Raw genomic sequence first — 18,384 nt, 5'->3', positions numbered from 1 at the left:
CCTTTCTAATTATTAACTTACCTTATAGAATGTCTATAATAACGCCCTCTCTGCAAAGCTATAGTCTACCTAGTATTAGTTAATAGGAAAGACAAGGTACTATATAAGCTAAAAGCTAAGACTACTAACTATCTAAATTATAGTCTAATACTACTAACTATGCAATTCTTATACCCTTAGCAATTCCCTAGGTATATTGCAAGAGTCGCGGGGGAATATTAATAAAGGTCCTACTAATCTATCTTACTAACTTTTCCTTAACTACACTAAAACACTAGTACCCTAAATTAACTATTGCTTACACATTCTCTACTCTACCTAGAAGGAGGGGAATAAAGAAGGGAGGATTGTTTAACCCCGCCTTAATATCTAGGGGACACTTAATAGCCTCTACTATTAATAATTCCTCTATTATAGTGTCCTCCTTATACCCCTAACTTAGCCTAGGGTTAGGGGTAGCTAGTTTCCTAAATTAGGGCTGCTTACTAATACTATAACTATCTTAACACCTACTAGTTATAGTAATAGGGTATTAGGATATACACACATAAAATAACTACCCTATCTATACTAGGTATAGACCTTTGCTAGTTTCTATATATTAAATAGGTCCTATAGGATCTAGTTAGGACGTAATATTAGTAGTTTAGTAGGTGCACTTAATAAGGCTGCCACTTCTACTATATTTATATTACTATCCTAATCTAAGGTAGACTTCTACTAGGGTTCCTTAGACTTGCTAGCCTAAAGAAAACCTAGTTCTAGAGAGGCTATTTTAATATCTACTATAATTATCTTATATTCCTCTATAGCTATATTATAGTTTATCCTAGAGACTCCCCTATTAAGGGAAACTAAGCGTATATAGCTATTAAGAGATTACTAAAGTTATAAAAGCTTCTATTTATTATCCTAGTATAAACCTCCTAACTATATAAGAAGCTATATAAAATTTATAAAGAACTCTATAAAAGGCTAATTTTAGCCCTAATATAAGTATTCTAATATAACTTAGGCGCGCTCCTACCTATAATAGTTGCTATAATAGAATACTAGGTAGTTAAGAAACCTGCTTATATCCTAATACTTATATGCACTATCCTTAAAGTATAGTGCTATAGCGCGCTAGACTATAGGTAATAACTAGGACTAAATATATATAAACCTTGCCTTCTTATCCCTAATAAAGACCTTATCTACACGCAGTTTAAACTCTATAGTTATTTACTAGGAGGAGAAGTTTGCCTTAGTGCTATTATATAGCAAGCTAACTAGGAAAGGTTTATAATATAAGGTAGGAGAGGGTAGAGGTAGTATATTATTAAACCTAGCGGGCTTAGAGGAGGGTTAGGATAGAATCTAATTGCGTATTTCCTTATTCTATTAATATAGTATAGCTATTATAGTAGAGTCTTAAGCCTATTATTCTATTAAACTATAAACCTATTATATTAGCCTTTCTACTATATTAGGTTACACCTAGTTATTCTAAATATCTAGCGCGTCTATCTCTTATTACTATTATAGTATATTTAGAAGAAGATACTAAAATATTATAGACTAGCCTTAAGGGAGAATATAATAAGCGTTAATAATAGTATTTAGTATCTTAAAGGAGAGATAAGCCCTCTACACCTTTTTATAGGTGTCTAGTGTGTTCGCTTAGTAGTAGTGTTAGACTTAGTCTGTCTTGTGTTAGACCTAGGCTTAGGCATAAGCCTAAGTCCTTCATAGTATAAAGTACAAGCTTTAGCTTTTGTCTTGCGATTAAACACCTCCTTAAGCTAGGATACCCCTAGGGTGTGGCTCGTCTACCTACTTAGTAATCCTGCAAAGAAAGCTTAGTATTATAATAGGTTAAAATCTTGTAACTAGGTATCCTATAGAGCTCTAGATTAGGACTAATAAATAAGGGTAGGGGTAAGAGTAGTACTATTAGCGTATATGCAAGCTATAGTAGTAATCCACTCCCTATTACTATCCTAGAGTATAGCTCTAATCTTTCTCTGCTTATAGGCGCTCTTATTAAATATATATTTAGTTTTTAATAGTACTCTAATAAGAAAACCCTTCTTATCTATATTATAGATATACTAACTCTTAATATTATATTACTCTATTTTTTAGTGTAAAAGCTTAAAGTATAAGCTATACTTAAAGGTAGAATTAGCTTTAAAGCAGTTATAATTAAGCCTAGTAGCCTAATAAGAGATAAGATTAATATTATAGCAGTTAATAAAGCGCTGCACCTAATTTTTACCTACTAGATTCCCTATTATTTTAGTTACAAAATTTTAAATAATAGTCTATATAGGGGGTAATCCTTACCTATAAAGCTCTTTAATATACTCTATAAGCTTGCTTTCTTGCGTGGTGTTAAGTATTTAACTATTTAGTAGAGTAGTAGTGCGCGCCTGCTAAATTTTCTAGTAGTGTCTAGATAAGGTTAACCACAAGCAACTATACTTTTCTGCTATTTCTAAGTATGTAAAATCTTCTCTAAGAGTTAAGGATTTGATTGCTGCAAGCGCGTTGTTAATAGGTGCCATGGTTGTTAAGAAATTTAGTGTTGAAAATTTAGTGATTTTGGTGTTGGTGGGCGCTCGGTGGGGGTGGGCGCTCGGTGGTGGATCACGTTAGAGGTGACATGGTGCCGTCTGCCCAAAAAAAACAAAAAAAAAGAATGACACAAGATACCAACAAACTACTCACAAAACAGCAATACAATGCCCTTGCCCACGCCGCCTGCCGCCTTGATCAACGCAAGGCTCTAAATTGCTTATTCTAGAGCCTTGAGCTGTGTATTGCGGTTTATATTCTGTCAGAGATACTTTGATTTGTGTTTAAAAAATGTATAGGGGTGTTGGTATGGCTCAAGTTTGGTTGGCCTTCTGGTAGTGAGTTGTTAATACTTTCGGCCGGCGCTGGAGAGTGTGGTGTGTGGTATAGGGTTGGGTTTGGTAGGTACCAGGCTGGGTAAAGGTATTTGTAGAGTTGGTAGAGCGTGGAGGGAAGATGACGGTGTTTGTGGCAGGGCGTGTTTGAAATTGGGCGGGATTTTGATCTAGTCTGGTCTGGTTACGGCAAGTCACGACATTTACCTATGTGTGTAAATATTATGGTAGGTGGAGTATATCATCTCATTCAATCTACTTGAACCAAACTGCTCCGTTCCACCAGTACCACCTACTCCTCCGCCAAAGCAACACCCAGCTGCCCCTCGGCAACAGCACCCAAAAACTCGGCAACATCTTCCCCACGCTCGCCCAGCACTAACTCGAGCGTCTGCACCCACGTCTCACCGTTATTATTGAACCAGTTACTGCCATCGCTATTCTCGCCCAACGTGCGCACATACGCCTCCACCATGCCCTTGAGTGGCGCATTCTCCTTGAGCCAGAGAATCTGCTCCGGATCCAGCTTGAGATAGTCCTCGATGACGTAGTAGTGCGGGATATCGTCGCCCCAGCCCTCTGCACCGACTTCGTGGCTGGGGTGGAGACAGTATTTCGAGGACGAGGACGAGTAACGGGATGTATAGGTTGGTGTGTTGTTGAATTGCGCCGAAAGTGAGGTTGTGGCAAAGGGAAGGAATGGTGAGGGTGCTGGGGGGTAATTGAGGTGGATATTGAAGAGCAAGCCATGCTCGTTGTTGGGGTGGCGGCGCTTAAACTTGCGGGCAATGGTGCCATTGGAGGGGCAGATGTTGGTGTGCACGACTTCGCGAATGATGGCGTGAACGTCTGCTATCTCAGCCAGCTCCCATGTGCTCCAGTTGTGAAGCAGCGCGGCGCGTTGGAGAAGGACCAGGCGGGTGGCGCGGAGTTCGCGTGGGTGGTTGCTGTTATGGAAAGCGCGTGAGTAGAGCCAGTAGCGGTAGATTGCTCGACGAACATGATAGCGCTCATCGTTGGTCAACAGTCTGCGATCCTCGTAGTTGTGCTTCCATTTTTTAAACGGGTATATGTCGCACCATTTCTCTGCAACACGCCCGTGGTGTACAATCTGCTTGAGTAACGCGGCCGAAAAAGGGACCGAACGGAGGATGTGAGCGGGCTGACTGGCATTATGGGTAAGGAGTTGGGTAAGGTCTTGTAGAGGGCCGTATTGGGTTTCGGCGACTGTTTCGAGGAGCGGCATCTTTTGAGACGAAGAGTAGACGTTGCGGAAACGACGACAGGTGGATGACAGCGCCGTCAAATCTGTCAGAGAGTTGCAGCACAGATAAATCTGCAGAAGCAGCTCGGTTGCGAGGTCTTCGAATAGCATCTTGGATTTGCTCGCTGTAGTGGGATGATGTTATATCTGTGAGTTTGACAATTAGCATTATGCATACCTCATAGACAACATGCCAGTTGCTCACTTCAATTTCCTTTTCTGGTCGCGTAGATCAGGTCACCAGAATATGTGCTGTATCCTTTACACTCAGCCAGTGTATTCGATATACCGCTTCTTCAATCTCCTCTCTAAACCTGAAACTATCTCGTGCGAGATGATGTGATCTCACGATCGCCCGGCGTGTTAGCTGTGTGCTTCGACGCCGACAACGAACTCTGGATTCAGACAAATCGGACCCCTCCGTTGGGGCTATACGCATGAATTTTGACACTCTGGAAAGACTCATAACAATTGACTGCGCTGCCCAGTGGGCTGTCCATTGTAGTGAGCATCATGTTTTGGTGGTTGAAGAAAGGAAAGGAGACGCTGTCCTGACGTCTGGGGTCTTGTAAGGCGCCAAGAGGCGCTAACCCCAGATTACGGGAAGACAGCCAATCGGTCATCCGACAGGCGATTGTCGTAGAGACAGTCGTAGGAAAGAGATATGTCGACACTCACTCAGTATACGTTGGGTATGTTCAGCGAGTATCAATCGCAACAGCAGTGACACGAGATATAATGGAGCGATCCGGCAAAACACCCCATGACTGCCCTACCCTCCTCACCCTCCCCATCGAAATTCGCAGGCTAATCTATGCCCAACTCCTCCCTCACATGACCTCGATACCTGTGCGACAACAACGCTACCACGCCTCCACCACCACCGCCGCCCCACCCTCCTCCTACCACCTCACCTACGTACGCAGCATACCCGGCTCCTCCGAGGGCACCTGGCACATGGTGTCTGCACCGCCCAAGAGCGATCGCGAGACGGGCCACGACATTGTGTGGCGCCGCGGCTGCACCAGCCTGCTCGCCGTGAATCGGCAGGTGCATGAGGAGACGGCGTCGATGCTCTATGGTGACAACACGTTTGTGGTGGACATTGCCTTTGACAGCATCAATTTCCGGTATCGCTGGCGGACGAGCAATGGGTTGATGCCGAGTCGCACGTATGCCTTCTTGGAGCATTTTTCGCAGAGAAATCTGCTGCGGGTGAGGCGGTATGTGGTTAATGTTGAGCATGTGGATGATTATACGAGCATGATCAAGTACAACTGTGGCGGGAGGGGGTTGACTGCGGGGCTGAAGGGCAAGGTCGCAGAGTTGGTGAGGCTGCTGGGGGATGCCAAGGAGATTTACAAGTTGCAGATACATTTGATTGATGGAGCGATTAGTAGGCAGATGTTTCCAGGCGGGAGGGTACATCGTGTGCAGGACGAGAGCAATTATGAGCAGGCGCAGGCGGTGCTCGAACCGTTCAAGAGGCTGCGAGGTGTCAGGAGAGTCGATGTGAGCGGCGTGAATTCCCAGTATGCAAAGACGCTGGAGGAGACGATGAGTTCGCGGGTGGAGTAACGCGTGCCTGTTGATTATATGGGTATACCGATCTCTAGCTACACTACACTCTCGCTCGTGACGCGAGCCTACCTTGCGCCGAAACCTTGGGAGATGATGCAGTCCTATAACGCCTATGCTTGCAAACTTTTGATATGAATACATTATGCAAACAACACCTTGTCGCTGAGCGGATCCTTCTCCGGTTTGCGGCCTCCATGGGAGGTAAGACCGAGGTCGGCATGTTTGATCTTGCGATCCCGCTGTGCCTCTGTTCGCGTGTTGAATCTCCCAGCCTTGGATTTCCTGAGATCGGAACGGACCTGGTTGGGCGAGACGAACTCCTTGTTCTCATAAATGATGGGCCCACCAAAACTGGACTCTTGGATGACAATGGGGGTGAGAACGAAGCGAGGACCAATTTCGACCAGGCTGACATCCAACTCGGTCTTGCCGTTCTTCTTCTTGGGCGCTGGATCGATGTCCATGTCCTCTCCCTCTGCATTCTTCTTTTTGCCAGGCTCGCTTTCGTTGATTTGATAGACCCTCACCCAGATCTTACCAGCTGCGACTGTGAAACCCATGACGTGATCTACAAAAGGCTTGACCTTTCTGCTGGTCTTTGGTACGCCAAAAGTCTGGGTCAGTAGTTCCTTGATGACACGGAGATGTGCCTGCTTCTCGAAGGCGGCATCAAAGGAGAGAATAGGACGGGACCCTTTGAGGCAGTTGCCGATGAAGTTGAGCTCCTCCATGGTGTGCAAGTTTTGCAGGTGCATCTTGACAGTCGGGCCATTGGGGGGCTTGGACATCCAGCAGTAGAGATCCTGGCCTTTGCGGGCTTCGAAGAACATGATGTTGTTGCAATTGTAGAGTTCTAGATGGAGTCAATGGGATGTGGCTGGGGGGCTTCAGGCTTGGTTGTGCATGGCGCGCGTTGAGACGTTGGTTGGGCGACATTGCTTACCTGCGAGTTCGTTGAGCTCATACAGCTTTGTTTTGGTGTCAAACTTTGCTTCTTTCCGGCTGTGGGGCCTTTGATTGCTAGATTAGTGGATGCGCTTGGATTATGAATTAGATGTACTGACATGAGGGAGTACAAGTCTTGTAGCAGATGTCTGTGGCGGAATGTGACACCTCGTGAGCTCTATGTTGTGTTAGCATGGGGCAATTTTTTTTGTGTTTTGCCAGACAGGGAAGAAGAAGGACAAGGAGAAGAAAGACCAACCAGAATGAGGACACGCTGCTTGTTCCTCTTCTCTCCCGTCTCCTTGTCATGGTTGTCTGTGGCGGACAGGGTCTTGTATACAGAAGCCATGGCGTGGATATGTGTCTTGTTGCTGTTGCGACGGGACAGCCATTGCAGCAGATGGCCTCGGTGAAAAAGTTGGAGAATTGATGCCAAGAGGTTTAGCGTGGATCGATGGTGCAGGATCCACCGGACATGGGGTCCGCCTGCCGGCCACCGTCACCGTGTCACGTGAGTGCTCTGCAGCCCAGGCCTTGGTCCCGTGGCAGTGACATGGTAGGTTCGAGTCGCCTGCTTGTACTGCATCTATCTGTGGACAGTCATGGGAAGGTCCTTGGAGGGTCAGTATGAGTACATTCACTGGTCCTACATGCCATGTTCCTGGCCGGAGTTGGTCAGCGATGGTAGTACAAAGGCTCATAAGTAAGGGTGCTAGGTGCTACTAATAGGCGGCACACACTAGGCTTGTACGATTGTAGACTGCTAAGACGCATGTGGTTTAGCTTAGCCGAAGATTGCCAACGCCTCAACCCGGCAGGCGGCGCGAGTCCAGAGTTCCAACTTCCAAAGATGGCTGCAAACCGTGAGAGGGAAACGAGAATGGAAAATCTGGCAAAAGTGGCCGGCCATCTGTAGGATCAAGCCATGGGAGAGCAAGCCTTGGGATGCATGTAGCTACTCATTCGTAGCAAGCAAAGTGCTTGTTGTTGTTGTTGTTGTTGTTGTTGTTGTTGTACACTGCGTAGGCACTGTAGACTGTATAGTAGTTGTAGTAAGTAGGTAGTCGCTGGTAGTACGTAGATGGAAGCAAATCAATCAACATGGGGGAGGGCTGGCAGGCTGCACAGCACATCCCCGGGTGGGTAAGCGGGCTGATTGGCTGCTGCACCGCCATCCTGGGCGCGCGGGTCTGTGTTGATGGCATAGGCTTCGACGAGAGAAGAGGATGGATGGGGTTTGCAGGTGAGGAGGTGCTTTGTTACCAGAGGGCCAGGCTGGAGTGGCCGGCATATCATCGCAATGGCAAAGGGCCCAACAAAGTCAAGTCTGCTTCTTCGCGCCTGATCCATCGGCCCCCTCCCTCCTCCCCCCTCTCCCCCCCCCCCTCATGGCCAGCATGATCACCTAGCCATCCTGCCATACCTATAGAAATAGAATCGCAATTGCCGTGGACAGACTCTGTGCACACATCGTCGCCAATCCGCGCCTGCGTCCTCCCAACCTCATCGCGGCTGCTCTAGGAAGCCTACCCACCACGGCCGCACTAAGCTGGAGCTGACGGGCCAACCTGGGGACTTTCGTGTGTGTATGGTGTGCGTGTGTGCGTGTGCGTGTGTGTGTGTAAAGAACCTTGGGGGTGTGCGATCCAGACAAGAGTTGCGTCTCCACATCAGCCCTTCATCCCCGCGCTCCTCGTGCTGCTGCTGCTGTTGTTGTTGTTGTTGTTGTCGTCGTCGTCGTCGTCGTCGTCGTCCCATCTCCCGCTGCGCAGTCCCCAGTCGCAAAGGAACGACCCCATCGCGCAACGGCGCAACCACGTCGACCGCCCGCCTCGACACGTCCAGCCCTCTCTGCCACGAATCACTACTTGATTGTCTCTCCGCTCGCCTCATGGCCTAGCTATCTGCGCTCAATTTCACTTCTGGTACGCGCAGCCGTAGCAGCAGCAGCAGCAGCAGCAGCAGCAGCAGCAGCAGCAGCAGCAGCCAACGTCATGTTCCGCGATGCTGTCCTGCCGCGCTCGGTCGACGACGGGGAGGACCATTCGCGAGGAGAAGGTGGAATGCCGCCAGGGCACCAAGGGGAACCTCCGCCAGCAGCTTACCACAGATCGCCAACACAGGCAGGCCAACCCTATCAGCACCACTCGCCCACCACGCCCGCGCCCTTGCCGCTCCACCACCCCAACCTGCACGCCCACCACCACCACCATCAGCAACCACAGCAGCACCATCACCACCCTCACCAACACCAACACCCACACCCACACCCACACCCACACCACCATCCACACCACCGCCGCGCTCCCTCCTCGCCGCGCACCACAGCCCTGCCGCCCATCCACTCGGCTCTGTATTCGCGCGACACGTCCCGATACTACGACCCGACTTCTGACAATGGCGACCGTAGCATAGCACGGGACCCGGCGCGTTACGACACCCACTATCCGACCCAGGTGCGCACATTGTTCTTTTTTCTTTTCCACCTTCTCATCCTCCACCTCCAACTCCCCTTTCCCATCCACCCCCCACCCCCCTTCATCCTCGCATTTCCATGACGCCCATACAACCGACCCATTGACATGCACGCACCCAACCCTGACCTGCAACACTGACCAACCTTTTTCTACCTTGCCAGACTCGAGATCCATCACACGCCTACCCAGACTATCCAGACACTCGCCAGGCCGTGAGTCCGTACGAGAAGGCCTATCAGTCGCCTGCCGCCAGCTCGTACGCGCAGCACTCGCCATTGCAGCGTCCCCTTTCGCAACACCATCACACAGGCGGCATGGAGGCCATGTCTCACTCACCCGTCTCCCCCTCAGTATACCCGTCGATGGGCCGTGGCGCGGTTCAGCCGCCTTCCAACTATGCAAGGAGAACATCGTTCAAAGAGGATGTCAGTGGCCCCCATGCTGATGCTCGCCCTGCACCGGCCGTGCTCACAAACAAGCAGGCACCCCCGCCACCGCCGCCGACACGCGCCGACCCCATGTCGCTGTCGAGCATAATGTCTTCGGGCGCAGACAATGAGCCGACACCCAAGCCCCAGCCACTCCCATCCATCGCCGCCGACACCTACCGTCTCTCCAAACCACCACCCAACCCTCACTTCGTCAAGCAAGAGGCCATACCATCCCCAGCGCCCACTGACCTGGCGCCGCACGCGAACGGCTATCACGCGCAAGGCGGATACGAGGCCATGCCACCCGTCGGCAGTTTTCAGGCGCCCCTGTCCTCTGCCGTCCGGGAGCTACCCATCCCAGATGAAGCTGCGGTCGAGGCTGCGCTGGCCCACATCGAGACAAAGCAGATGAACGATCCAGATGATTCGGGCACGCCGCATGAGCATCAAGCGTACAACCTACGCCGGCAAAAGCGTGCACTAGAGGTCGCAAACTCGGAAAACAGCAAACGCAAGCGACGACGCACCGCTACCGCAATCAGATTCCAGGACGTCCTAGCTGCACATCGCGACTATGCCAAGCAGTCGTACAATCTGGAACACGAAGGTGATGCATGGCAACAAGTCCAGAGTCAGGAGATTGCCGAGGAAAAAGAGCGCAAGAAGGACATGCAGCGCAAGCGCCGACGGGAAAAGACGATCCAGAACGAAGAGGCTAAGCGCGCCGAGGCACTGGCAAAGGCTGGCCAGGCTAACAACGAGGAAGAAAAGGAGCGACACCTCTTGGCTGCACAAAAGGCAGAGCGCAAGGCAAAGACGACCACCCAGCTTTTGCAGGGCAATGCCCCCAGCAAGGACATACGAGAAGTGACCCCGCATGGACCCAATCTCGAGGGTGGCACTATGAGCTCTTTCCAGGCTTCCGACGAGGTAGCAGCAGGAGGAGGCAAGCGCAAGGGCAACCGAGGAACTGGACGTCTCAAGAAGAGCAAAGAACAGAAACAAGCAGAAAAGGATGCCGCTGCTGCCGGTCAAGCGGCCATTGACCGCGGCGATGATCTTCCACTCATTGCGCCACGCGAAGAAGCACGTCTCGATTCGCTGCGAGGCCGTAGTCACACTGAAGACCCCGCCCCGGTCGTTCTGACAACCTATGACTCGACGGCCTATCGCAACCTCTACCAGCAGATTGTCAAGGATCTTGCGAGAAAGGATGTTCCCAAAGTCGTCCGTATCAAAGAGAACTCGTCTTCTACAAAACAATCGAATCTGCGAAAGACGGCACAGCTTGCTGCCAAAGAAGCTCGACGATGGCAGATGCGTACCAACAAGAACCAAAAGGACACCCAAGCTAGAGCCAAGCGCGGTATGCGTGAAATGCTCGCGTTTTGGAAGCGTAACGAACGTGACGAGCGCGAGTCACGCAAGAATGCGGAGCGGCAGGAACTGGAGAATGCAAAGAAGGCCGAGGCTGACCGTGAAGCCAACAGACAGAAGCGGAAACTCAACTTCTTGATCTCCCAGACCGAACTCTACTCCCATTTTATTGGCAAAAAGGCCAGGACCGCCGAGATTGAGAGATCGACTGATGATGCTGATGCGGCCGCAGCTGCTCCCACCGAGGCAGGCGGACCTGGTATCGACGATTCTTCTCTGCCGACTGCAGCTGGCGGCAAGGTCACCAACTTTGAAGATCTCGACTTTGACAATGAGGACGAGACGGATCTCAAGGCAGCCGCCATGGCCAACGCCCAACACGCTATCCAAGAAGCGCAGGACCGCGCTCGCGCATTCAACAACGGCAACGGTGAAGAGGAGGATGACGGTGAGATGAACTTCCAGAATCCTTCTGGTCTGCAGAATCAGGAAGACTGGATCCCACAGCCAAAGTTGCTGAACTGCACCCTCAAAGAGTATCAACTCAAGGGTCTCAATTGGCTGGTCAACTTGTACGAGCAGGGTATCAATGGTATTCTTGCCGACGAGATGGGTCTCGGAAAGACGGTCCAGTCGATATCGGTCATGGCTTACCTGGCCGAAAGATACAACATCTGGGGTCCTTTTCTCGTCATCGCTCCGGCTTCGACGCTGCACAACTGGCAGCAGGAGATTACTCGATTCGTCCCCGATCTCAACGTTATCCCTTACTGGGGTACAGCGAAAGATCGAAAGATTCTGCGTAAGCTGTGGGACCGGAAACACGTTACCTACACGCGCGATTCGCCATTCCATGTCGTGGTGTCCTCGTATCAGCTTGTGGTTCAGGATGCACAATACTTCCAGAAGATGCGCTGGCAGTACATGATTCTTGACGAGGCCCAGGCTATCAAGTCGTCACAGAGTTCCAGGTGGAAGAGTCTGTTGGGCTTTCACTCCCGCAATCGGCTGTTGTTGACGGGTACCCCTATCCAGAACAACATGCAGGAACTCTGGGCTCTTCTTCATTTCATCATGCCAAGTTTGTTCGATTCCCACGACGAGTTCAGCGAGTGGTTCTCCAAGGACATTGAGAGCCACGCACAGAGTAACACCAAACTCAACGAGGACCAGCTGAGGCGTCTACACATGATTCTGAAGCCGTTCATGTTGCGCCGTGTCAAGAAGCATGTGCAAAAGGAACTAGGCGACAAGATAGAATTGGACGTGTACTGCGACCTCACTTATCGCCAACGCGCATACTACGCCAACCTTCGCAACAAGATTAGCATCATGGATCTAATCGAAAAGGCTGTCGGGGACGACCAAGATAGCGCCACCCTGATGAATCTCGTCATGCAGTTCAGAAAGGTGTGCAATCATCCTGATTTGTTCGAGCGCGCCGATACCTGGTCTCCCTTTTCTTTCTCCTACTTTGCCGAGACTGCATCCTTCCTTCGTGAGGGCCAGAACGTCCGAGTAGGCTACTCGACACGCAACCTGATCCAGTACTCCCTACCACGTCTCGTCTGTAGGAACGGTGGTCGACTGGACATTGCCGGTCCAGAGAACCCCAAGGCCGGATTCAAGGGCCACTATCTGGACAACATGATGAACATCTGGAGCCCGGACAACATCCACCTTTCCGCTCGACAAGCTGGCGCATTCTCATGGCTACGCTTCTCCGATCTGTCAGCTGGTGAAGCCTCGAAGATTGCCAAGCGTGATTTATTCCAGCGAGCGGCCGATGTGATTGACAAGCCAAACAAAGCTGGCCGCTTCAGGGTTCTGTATGATGGTGACAACGGCGAGTGGGAACCTCAACGATCCATCTTCAACATTGTCGATCGCCAAGACCGGGTACCTCTAAGCGACATCACCAGGGAAGGCTACATGCACAACCTCATGAACGTGGCGAAACCTGCGTTTGAGAGGACAGGCCTGAACGTCATTGAGCCATGTGCTAAGCCGCGGGCGTCTGCGCCTCCGATTGAGTTGTACTGCGCAAGCCAGGGTGTTATTGCCGAGCAGCAGACGACGCTGTTCAACATGTCCATCCGTAATACTTTGTTTGGGGTGCCAGAAAAGGCGGAGCTCAACTTGCTCGAGTCGAAGACGGACAGCACCGCTCTGACAGTGCGCGACAAGCTTCCACCGCCTACCAACGAGCGAACACGATACACACACATCGAGGCGCCATCCATGTCACGATTCGTCACAGACTCTGGCAAGTTGGCCCAGCTGGACGCACTGCTCAAGGAGCTCAAAGCCGGCGATCATCGTGTCCTGCTCTACTTCCAGATGACGCGAATGATCGACCTGATGGAAGAATACCTGACGTACAGAAACTACAAGTACTGCCGTCTCGACGGCTCCACCAAGCTCGAAGACCGTCGCGACACGGTCGCCGACTTCCAAAGCGACCGCTCCATCTTTGTCTTTTTGCTGTCCACGCGCGCCGGTGGTCTAGGTATCAACCTGACCTCGGCCGACACGGTCATCTTCTACGACTCCGACTGGAACCCCACCATCGACTCGCAAGCCATGGACCGCGCCCATCGTCTCGGCCAAACCCGCCAAGTCACCGTCTACCGACTCATCACGCGCGGCACCATCGAGGAGCGCATCCGCAAGCGCGCCCTCCAAAAGGAAGAAGTCCAACGCGTCGTCATCTCTGGTGGCGGCGGGGCCGGCGTGGACTTTAACACGCGCTCGCGCGAGAATCGGACAAAGGACATGGCCATGTGGCTCGTGGACGATGATCAGGCGGCGGAGATTGAGAAGAAGGAGGCGGAGCTTGCGGAGCAGGAGAAGAATGCACCGCAGGGCAAGAAGCGCAAGAATGCGCGTAAGCGGGTCGAGGCGAATCTGGATGACATGTATCATGAAGGTGAGTTTTTTTTTGTTGTTTATCTACCCATTTGCCACCTTTACCCCACACCATCCCTCCCACCCTTCTCATGAACCCACAAAAACAACCTCTTGTCGCTAACACAATTCCCAAATCAGGCGAAGGCCATTTCGACGAAAGCGCCAAGCCAAGCGGGGCCGCGACACCGATTCCCGCCCCGGACGCGGCGGCAGGCAGCGGCAAGAAGAAGAAGGGGATGAGTAAGAAGGCGAAGACGGCGAAGCAGCGGCTTGCGGTTGCGGATGGCGAGGTGTGAATGATGGGCTTGTTGTTGTTGTTTTCTCTTCTTGTTTGCTTTGGGAGTGGGATTTGCGGCTTGTTGTGGGGGAAGTGTATGGGATGGATGGGATGGATGGGACGGATTGAATGGGATGGGATTGTATGGATTACTGAATGGATTGTGGGGATTCTGTGGATTCTATGGATTCTATGGATTCTACGAATGGAGACTTGTAAGAGTAGGGGGTATGAAAGACTTTTGTTCTGTTTACAGGGGGTTTTTTTTGTTCATTATTCCGTTTCATTTCATTTTCATTTTCATTTCAATACTGGTTCCACGGGACTCTTATTTTTTTTCTCTCTCAGTTCTGTTACCTGAGGGGTTTTTTTTGGTTTGGGTGGGGTCGTGTTGGTTTTGCGTATTCGGGGTGTGGTGTGCAGAGTGCAAGAATCATGTAAACGGAAAGGGAAATAGGAAAAGGCAAGGCAAAAGGATGGGTGTGTGTAGATGTAGATGTGAGTAAGGATGCGGGGAGTAATTCTGTAGTAGTCCAAGGTCCAGTTGCGACTATGCTAAGACTGCCCATGTTTGTTTTACGGATGTAGGGGGATTGGCTAGGTTTGATAGAGGAAGTTGTACATGTGTAATGAGTTGTTTTATGTAGGTTCAACCATGTGTTTCTGCTTGTTGGAGCTGGGTGGGTATAGGATGTTCTTGGAATATCTGGGTGTAGTGGGCGGAATTGTCGGCTGGGAGATGCAGTCGTGGATGAGACGGGAGGGGGAGGATAAGACGGAAGGTGTTCCGGTGGTGTAAGGTAAGTAGGTAGGTGGGTGGGTTAGGTAGCGGTGGTAGGCCTACGATTGATGGACGACTAGATGACAGATGGCGGCTTCTCAGACAATTGTCTCGACGGCAGGTGTAGGGGCGAAAGTTGATCATCGAGAGTGTGCTGTTGCTGTTAGGCAGGGGAAAAGAAAGTGTTGGGGAGGTGGTTGGCCATGGATGGTGGTGATGATGATGGGGGATGGACGCCAAGGCCCCCGGAGTGGAATGGGCCGTTGTCCAAGGGTTCAGGGTTCCAGGGTCCAGGAGTCAGATGATCGGCTAGGCAGAGTGAGAGCAGAGAGAGACGACGAGAGACGGACTGGCACTGTGCCCGGTATAGTGTTGTAGCTACCTAGCATTGCACTTGACCAAGAGGGCGCGAAAAGAGTCGGAGGATTCGAGGAGGAAGCGTGTGGCAGAACTTGTTCATCAGTCCATCGAGCCTTCGACCTTGTTGGGCTCGTTTTGGGTCCTCTTCATCGACTTCTCAACATCCGACTTGGCGTCTTAGGGCTAACTGTGCACCCGTACTCGTCGTGCAAGGTGCTACCGTGACAATGGTAGACAATAGGTAGAGAGAGAGAGAGAGAGAGAGAGAGTCAGAGAGAGAGTCAGAGAGAGAGTCAGAGAGAGAGTCAGTTGGCTAGTCTCTACCCCTTGCGCTTGGTTATCTCAAAATCCAACGCTCCGCTTAGCTTCGCACTAAAGGCTAGCGTTAAACTAAGAACTCCTAAGCTAATAAGATCCTGCTTATATAATTATATATAAAGTGTTAGCAGAGCGTCTAAGGAAAAATAGAATATATTTTAGTAGTACTCTAATTTTATAAACCTTACTCTTTATATATTTTTATTAATATTATTAACTATAGTACTACTATTATTACTAAAAGTTTTTATTTTAAAGTAGGTAAGATTCTAAATCTAATAGTATAAATTTTATCTAATATATATAAAGTAGGTGTAGTAAACTATAGCACCTATATATATAATTTAAAGTCCTAAGTCTAAAAGTTTTATAGCTATTAATAATCTACCTACTACACTACTACTATATCCTTTATAAGCCTAGTAACTATTAGAGCTATTTCCTACACGCTTTAAGATACACCTCTAGAAGTTTAAGCCTAATAGCGTGTTATAGTAGTAGATATTTAGTTATTGTTGCAGGAGGGATATTAACTAGATCACGGAGCATCTTGATCCTAATCAATCCTAATTAATCCTAGTCAATACCCCTGTATAACCCACTATCTAATCAACTGCTAGCTTACTGCTAAGTGCCTAATAAAAAGCAGGAGCTCTAGTAAGGAAGGTTTACTAATTATTTACCTTCTAGTAAGGGTAGCTAAAGCTCTATATATATAAGTCTGATCGTAGTAGATATAATCTAATAATCTATCTCCTAAATTATTCCTAACCTTAGTAATCTAAATTTTCTATAGTTATAAGCCTGGTTTGCGCTTTACCTTATTAAAGATTGTCCTATCTATTTAAGCGTATTGTTTAACTTAGACACTAAGCTAGCAAAAGCTTTACTCTTTTATTATACTATTTCTTAAGTAAAAGCTTACTTATTACTCTTCTACTATAAGTAACTAAATCCTAAAGGGGGATATCCTACTTACTAGATTAACTAACTAGCCTACCTAGTATATTTAATTTAGATACTATGCCCTAACTAAAGGGATCTAGGTAGAGGTAGACCCTAAGGCTCTAGATACTAAAAACTACTTTAAGAATAAACCTATTAAGCCTAATATACTAACAGATATCGCGCTATCTAATATAATAAGCAAGCAGTACAAACTCTAAATAGCATAGTACTAAGCTTGCTTATTAGATTAGGTATTAAAGTTATTAGTAATCTAGAATCTCTTTATATAGGTTAATAATATAGTAGATTAAGGGATCCTTACCCTAGCCTATATAGAGCTTATTAATTAAGGAAGAGTAACCCTCTAAGCACTAATCTAAGTGCTCTGCAATAACCTAGCGCTAACTAACTTAAGCGCTGCAACACTAGCAAGATTATAGTATAAAGCTTATCTTGCTAAGGTAAAGATAAGTAGCTAAGACGCTAATTACTAGTAGAAAGAGTGGATAATCCTATATACGCAAGCTAAGGTATACAACATACCTAATATTAAAGGATAGCTTATAGTACAGGATTATCTTAAAGCTCTATCTACTAGGATCTTACTAGATTAGGGTTAAAACATGTTTTAAAGGATTATTAAAAAGTTAGTAATAGGAGAGCTAACTTATAACCTCCTATAGGTTACTAAAATCTATTTATTACTTCTCTAAGAAAATAATATAAGATTAAGCTCTAAAGGTCCTAGAGTGTTTGTAATAATAGGAGCTCTACCTTCTAATTAACTAAAGAAGGAGTCTTTATACCTATATAGTAGATCTTACCTATAGAAACCTCCTAAATACAAAAACGTTATTAAAGCTTAGACTAATATAGGTAATAAGCTTACTACTACTTAATAATTAGAGATTAAGAAAAAGATTAATAGGAATCTAAAATTCAAAGAGTTAAGAAAAGCTCTAATCAAGTCCTATCCTATTAATCAAGATTATAGTAGTAAGGCAAGCATAATCACCTATCTAGGCAGTATCTAGGCAGCACTAATTAACCCTATGTTAATAGCAGAGAAAACAAACAGGATCTATTTAACTATAGACTTTAAAGCTTACGCTCTATTAAAGAGCACTATCTTTAATAATAGGGGTGCAGTACACCTAGTTAATAATATAAGCTACCTAGAAGAAAGCTTGTTTAGATTAGTTAAATATAAGATAGTTAAAGCAGGAACTTAAGCTTTTCTAATCTTAGGTAGGGGGACTAGAGTAATCCCTAATACTCTTAATAGACTAAGAGGTCTAAAAACAGAAGATTTAGTGCTTACTAATATAGTGTTAGTAGAAGGTTTTTATGTGAATATTATATTAGAAGCTTAATTGCTTAAAGCAGGAGTTTAGTTCCTTAGGCTAGATACTACCTTACAGTTTAGATTATTAGAAAAGAGCGTTGTATTAGCCAAGTTACTACGCAAGTTTAACTTAACTTTCCTAGAATACAAGCCCTCTACTCCTTATCTAATAATCTAAAGTATAGTGCCTAAACAACCCTAGCAATCCTAGATAACTTACCTAAGACACGATAGTAAGGAGCTTTAGCACTAATAATTAGGCTATTTAGGACCTAAGGCGCTTAAAGCTCTAGTTAAGTTAGCTATAAACGTTAGGATTAAAGGAACTCCTAGGAGTAAATACAAGCACTGCGCTATTACACATGCCTAATAGGTTATATTAAGATAACTAAGGGAAAGATTACTACGTCTATACTACTAGGTATTATAGGATCTATTTAATATGCTAATAGGTATAGCTTATAAGCAATAGATCT

General features: G+C 47.8%; 5 protein-coding genes across 5 annotated transcripts; 2 read left to right on the top strand and 3 right to left on the bottom strand.

Annotated features, from left to right (window-relative positions):
- Nucleotides 1–3,186: 3,186 nt before the first annotated feature.
- Nucleotides 3,187–4,269, bottom strand: IAQ61_012050 (uncharacterized protein; the record flags this gene model as incomplete). The annotated part of the gene is made up of 1 exon (XM_066099462.1): nucleotides 3,187–4,269. One exon carries the CDS (start codon nucleotides 4,267–4,269, stop codon nucleotides 3,187–3,189), a length of 1,083 nt encoding a protein of 360 aa, XP_065950981.1.
- Nucleotides 4,270–4,896: 627 nt separating this feature from the next.
- IAQ61_012049 (uncharacterized protein) lies at nucleotides 4,897–5,736 on the top strand (the record flags this gene model as incomplete). Its single annotated transcript, XM_003844605.1, has 1 exon — nucleotides 4,897–5,736. The coding sequence occupies one exon, from the start codon at nucleotides 4,897–4,899 to the stop codon at nucleotides 5,734–5,736; it is 840 nt and encodes a 279-aa protein (XP_003844653.1).
- Nucleotides 5,737–5,879: 143 nt separating this feature from the next.
- On the bottom strand, nucleotides 5,880–6,569 carry IAQ61_012048 (uncharacterized protein; the record flags this gene model as incomplete). Its single annotated transcript, XM_003844604.2, has 1 exon — nucleotides 5,880–6,569. The coding sequence occupies one exon, from the start codon at nucleotides 6,567–6,569 to the stop codon at nucleotides 5,880–5,882; it is 690 nt and encodes a 229-aa protein (XP_003844652.2).
- A 420-nt stretch (nucleotides 6,570–6,989) lies between these two features.
- Nucleotides 6,990–7,385, bottom strand: IAQ61_012047 (uncharacterized protein; the record flags this gene model as incomplete). The annotated part of the gene is made up of 1 exon (XM_066099461.1): nucleotides 6,990–7,385. One exon carries the CDS (start codon nucleotides 7,383–7,385, stop codon nucleotides 6,990–6,992), a length of 396 nt encoding a protein of 131 aa, XP_065950980.1.
- Nucleotides 7,386–8,082: 697 nt separating this feature from the next.
- On the top strand, nucleotides 8,083–15,615 carry INO80 (putative DNA helicase ino80). The gene is made up of 3 exons (XM_066099460.1): nucleotides 8,083–9,140; nucleotides 9,323–13,898; nucleotides 14,018–15,615. The coding sequence occupies exons 1-3, from the start codon at nucleotides 8,679–8,681 to the stop codon at nucleotides 14,173–14,175; spliced, it is 5,196 nt and encodes a 1,731-aa protein (XP_065950979.1). The 5' UTR covers nucleotides 8,083–8,678; the 3' UTR covers nucleotides 14,176–15,615.
- Nucleotides 15,616–18,384: the final 2,769 nt, after the last annotated feature.

The sequence above is a fragment of the Plenodomus lingam genome (genome assembly GCF_022343315.1).
Source record: "Plenodomus lingam strain CAN1 chromosome Unknown scaffold_20, whole genome shotgun sequence".
Taxonomy (NCBI): Eukaryota; Fungi; Ascomycota; class Dothideomycetes; order Pleosporales; family Leptosphaeriaceae; genus Plenodomus; species Plenodomus lingam.
Note: the sequence above shows the minus strand (reverse complement) of the source record. Positions and strands in the feature narration are given on the sequence as shown.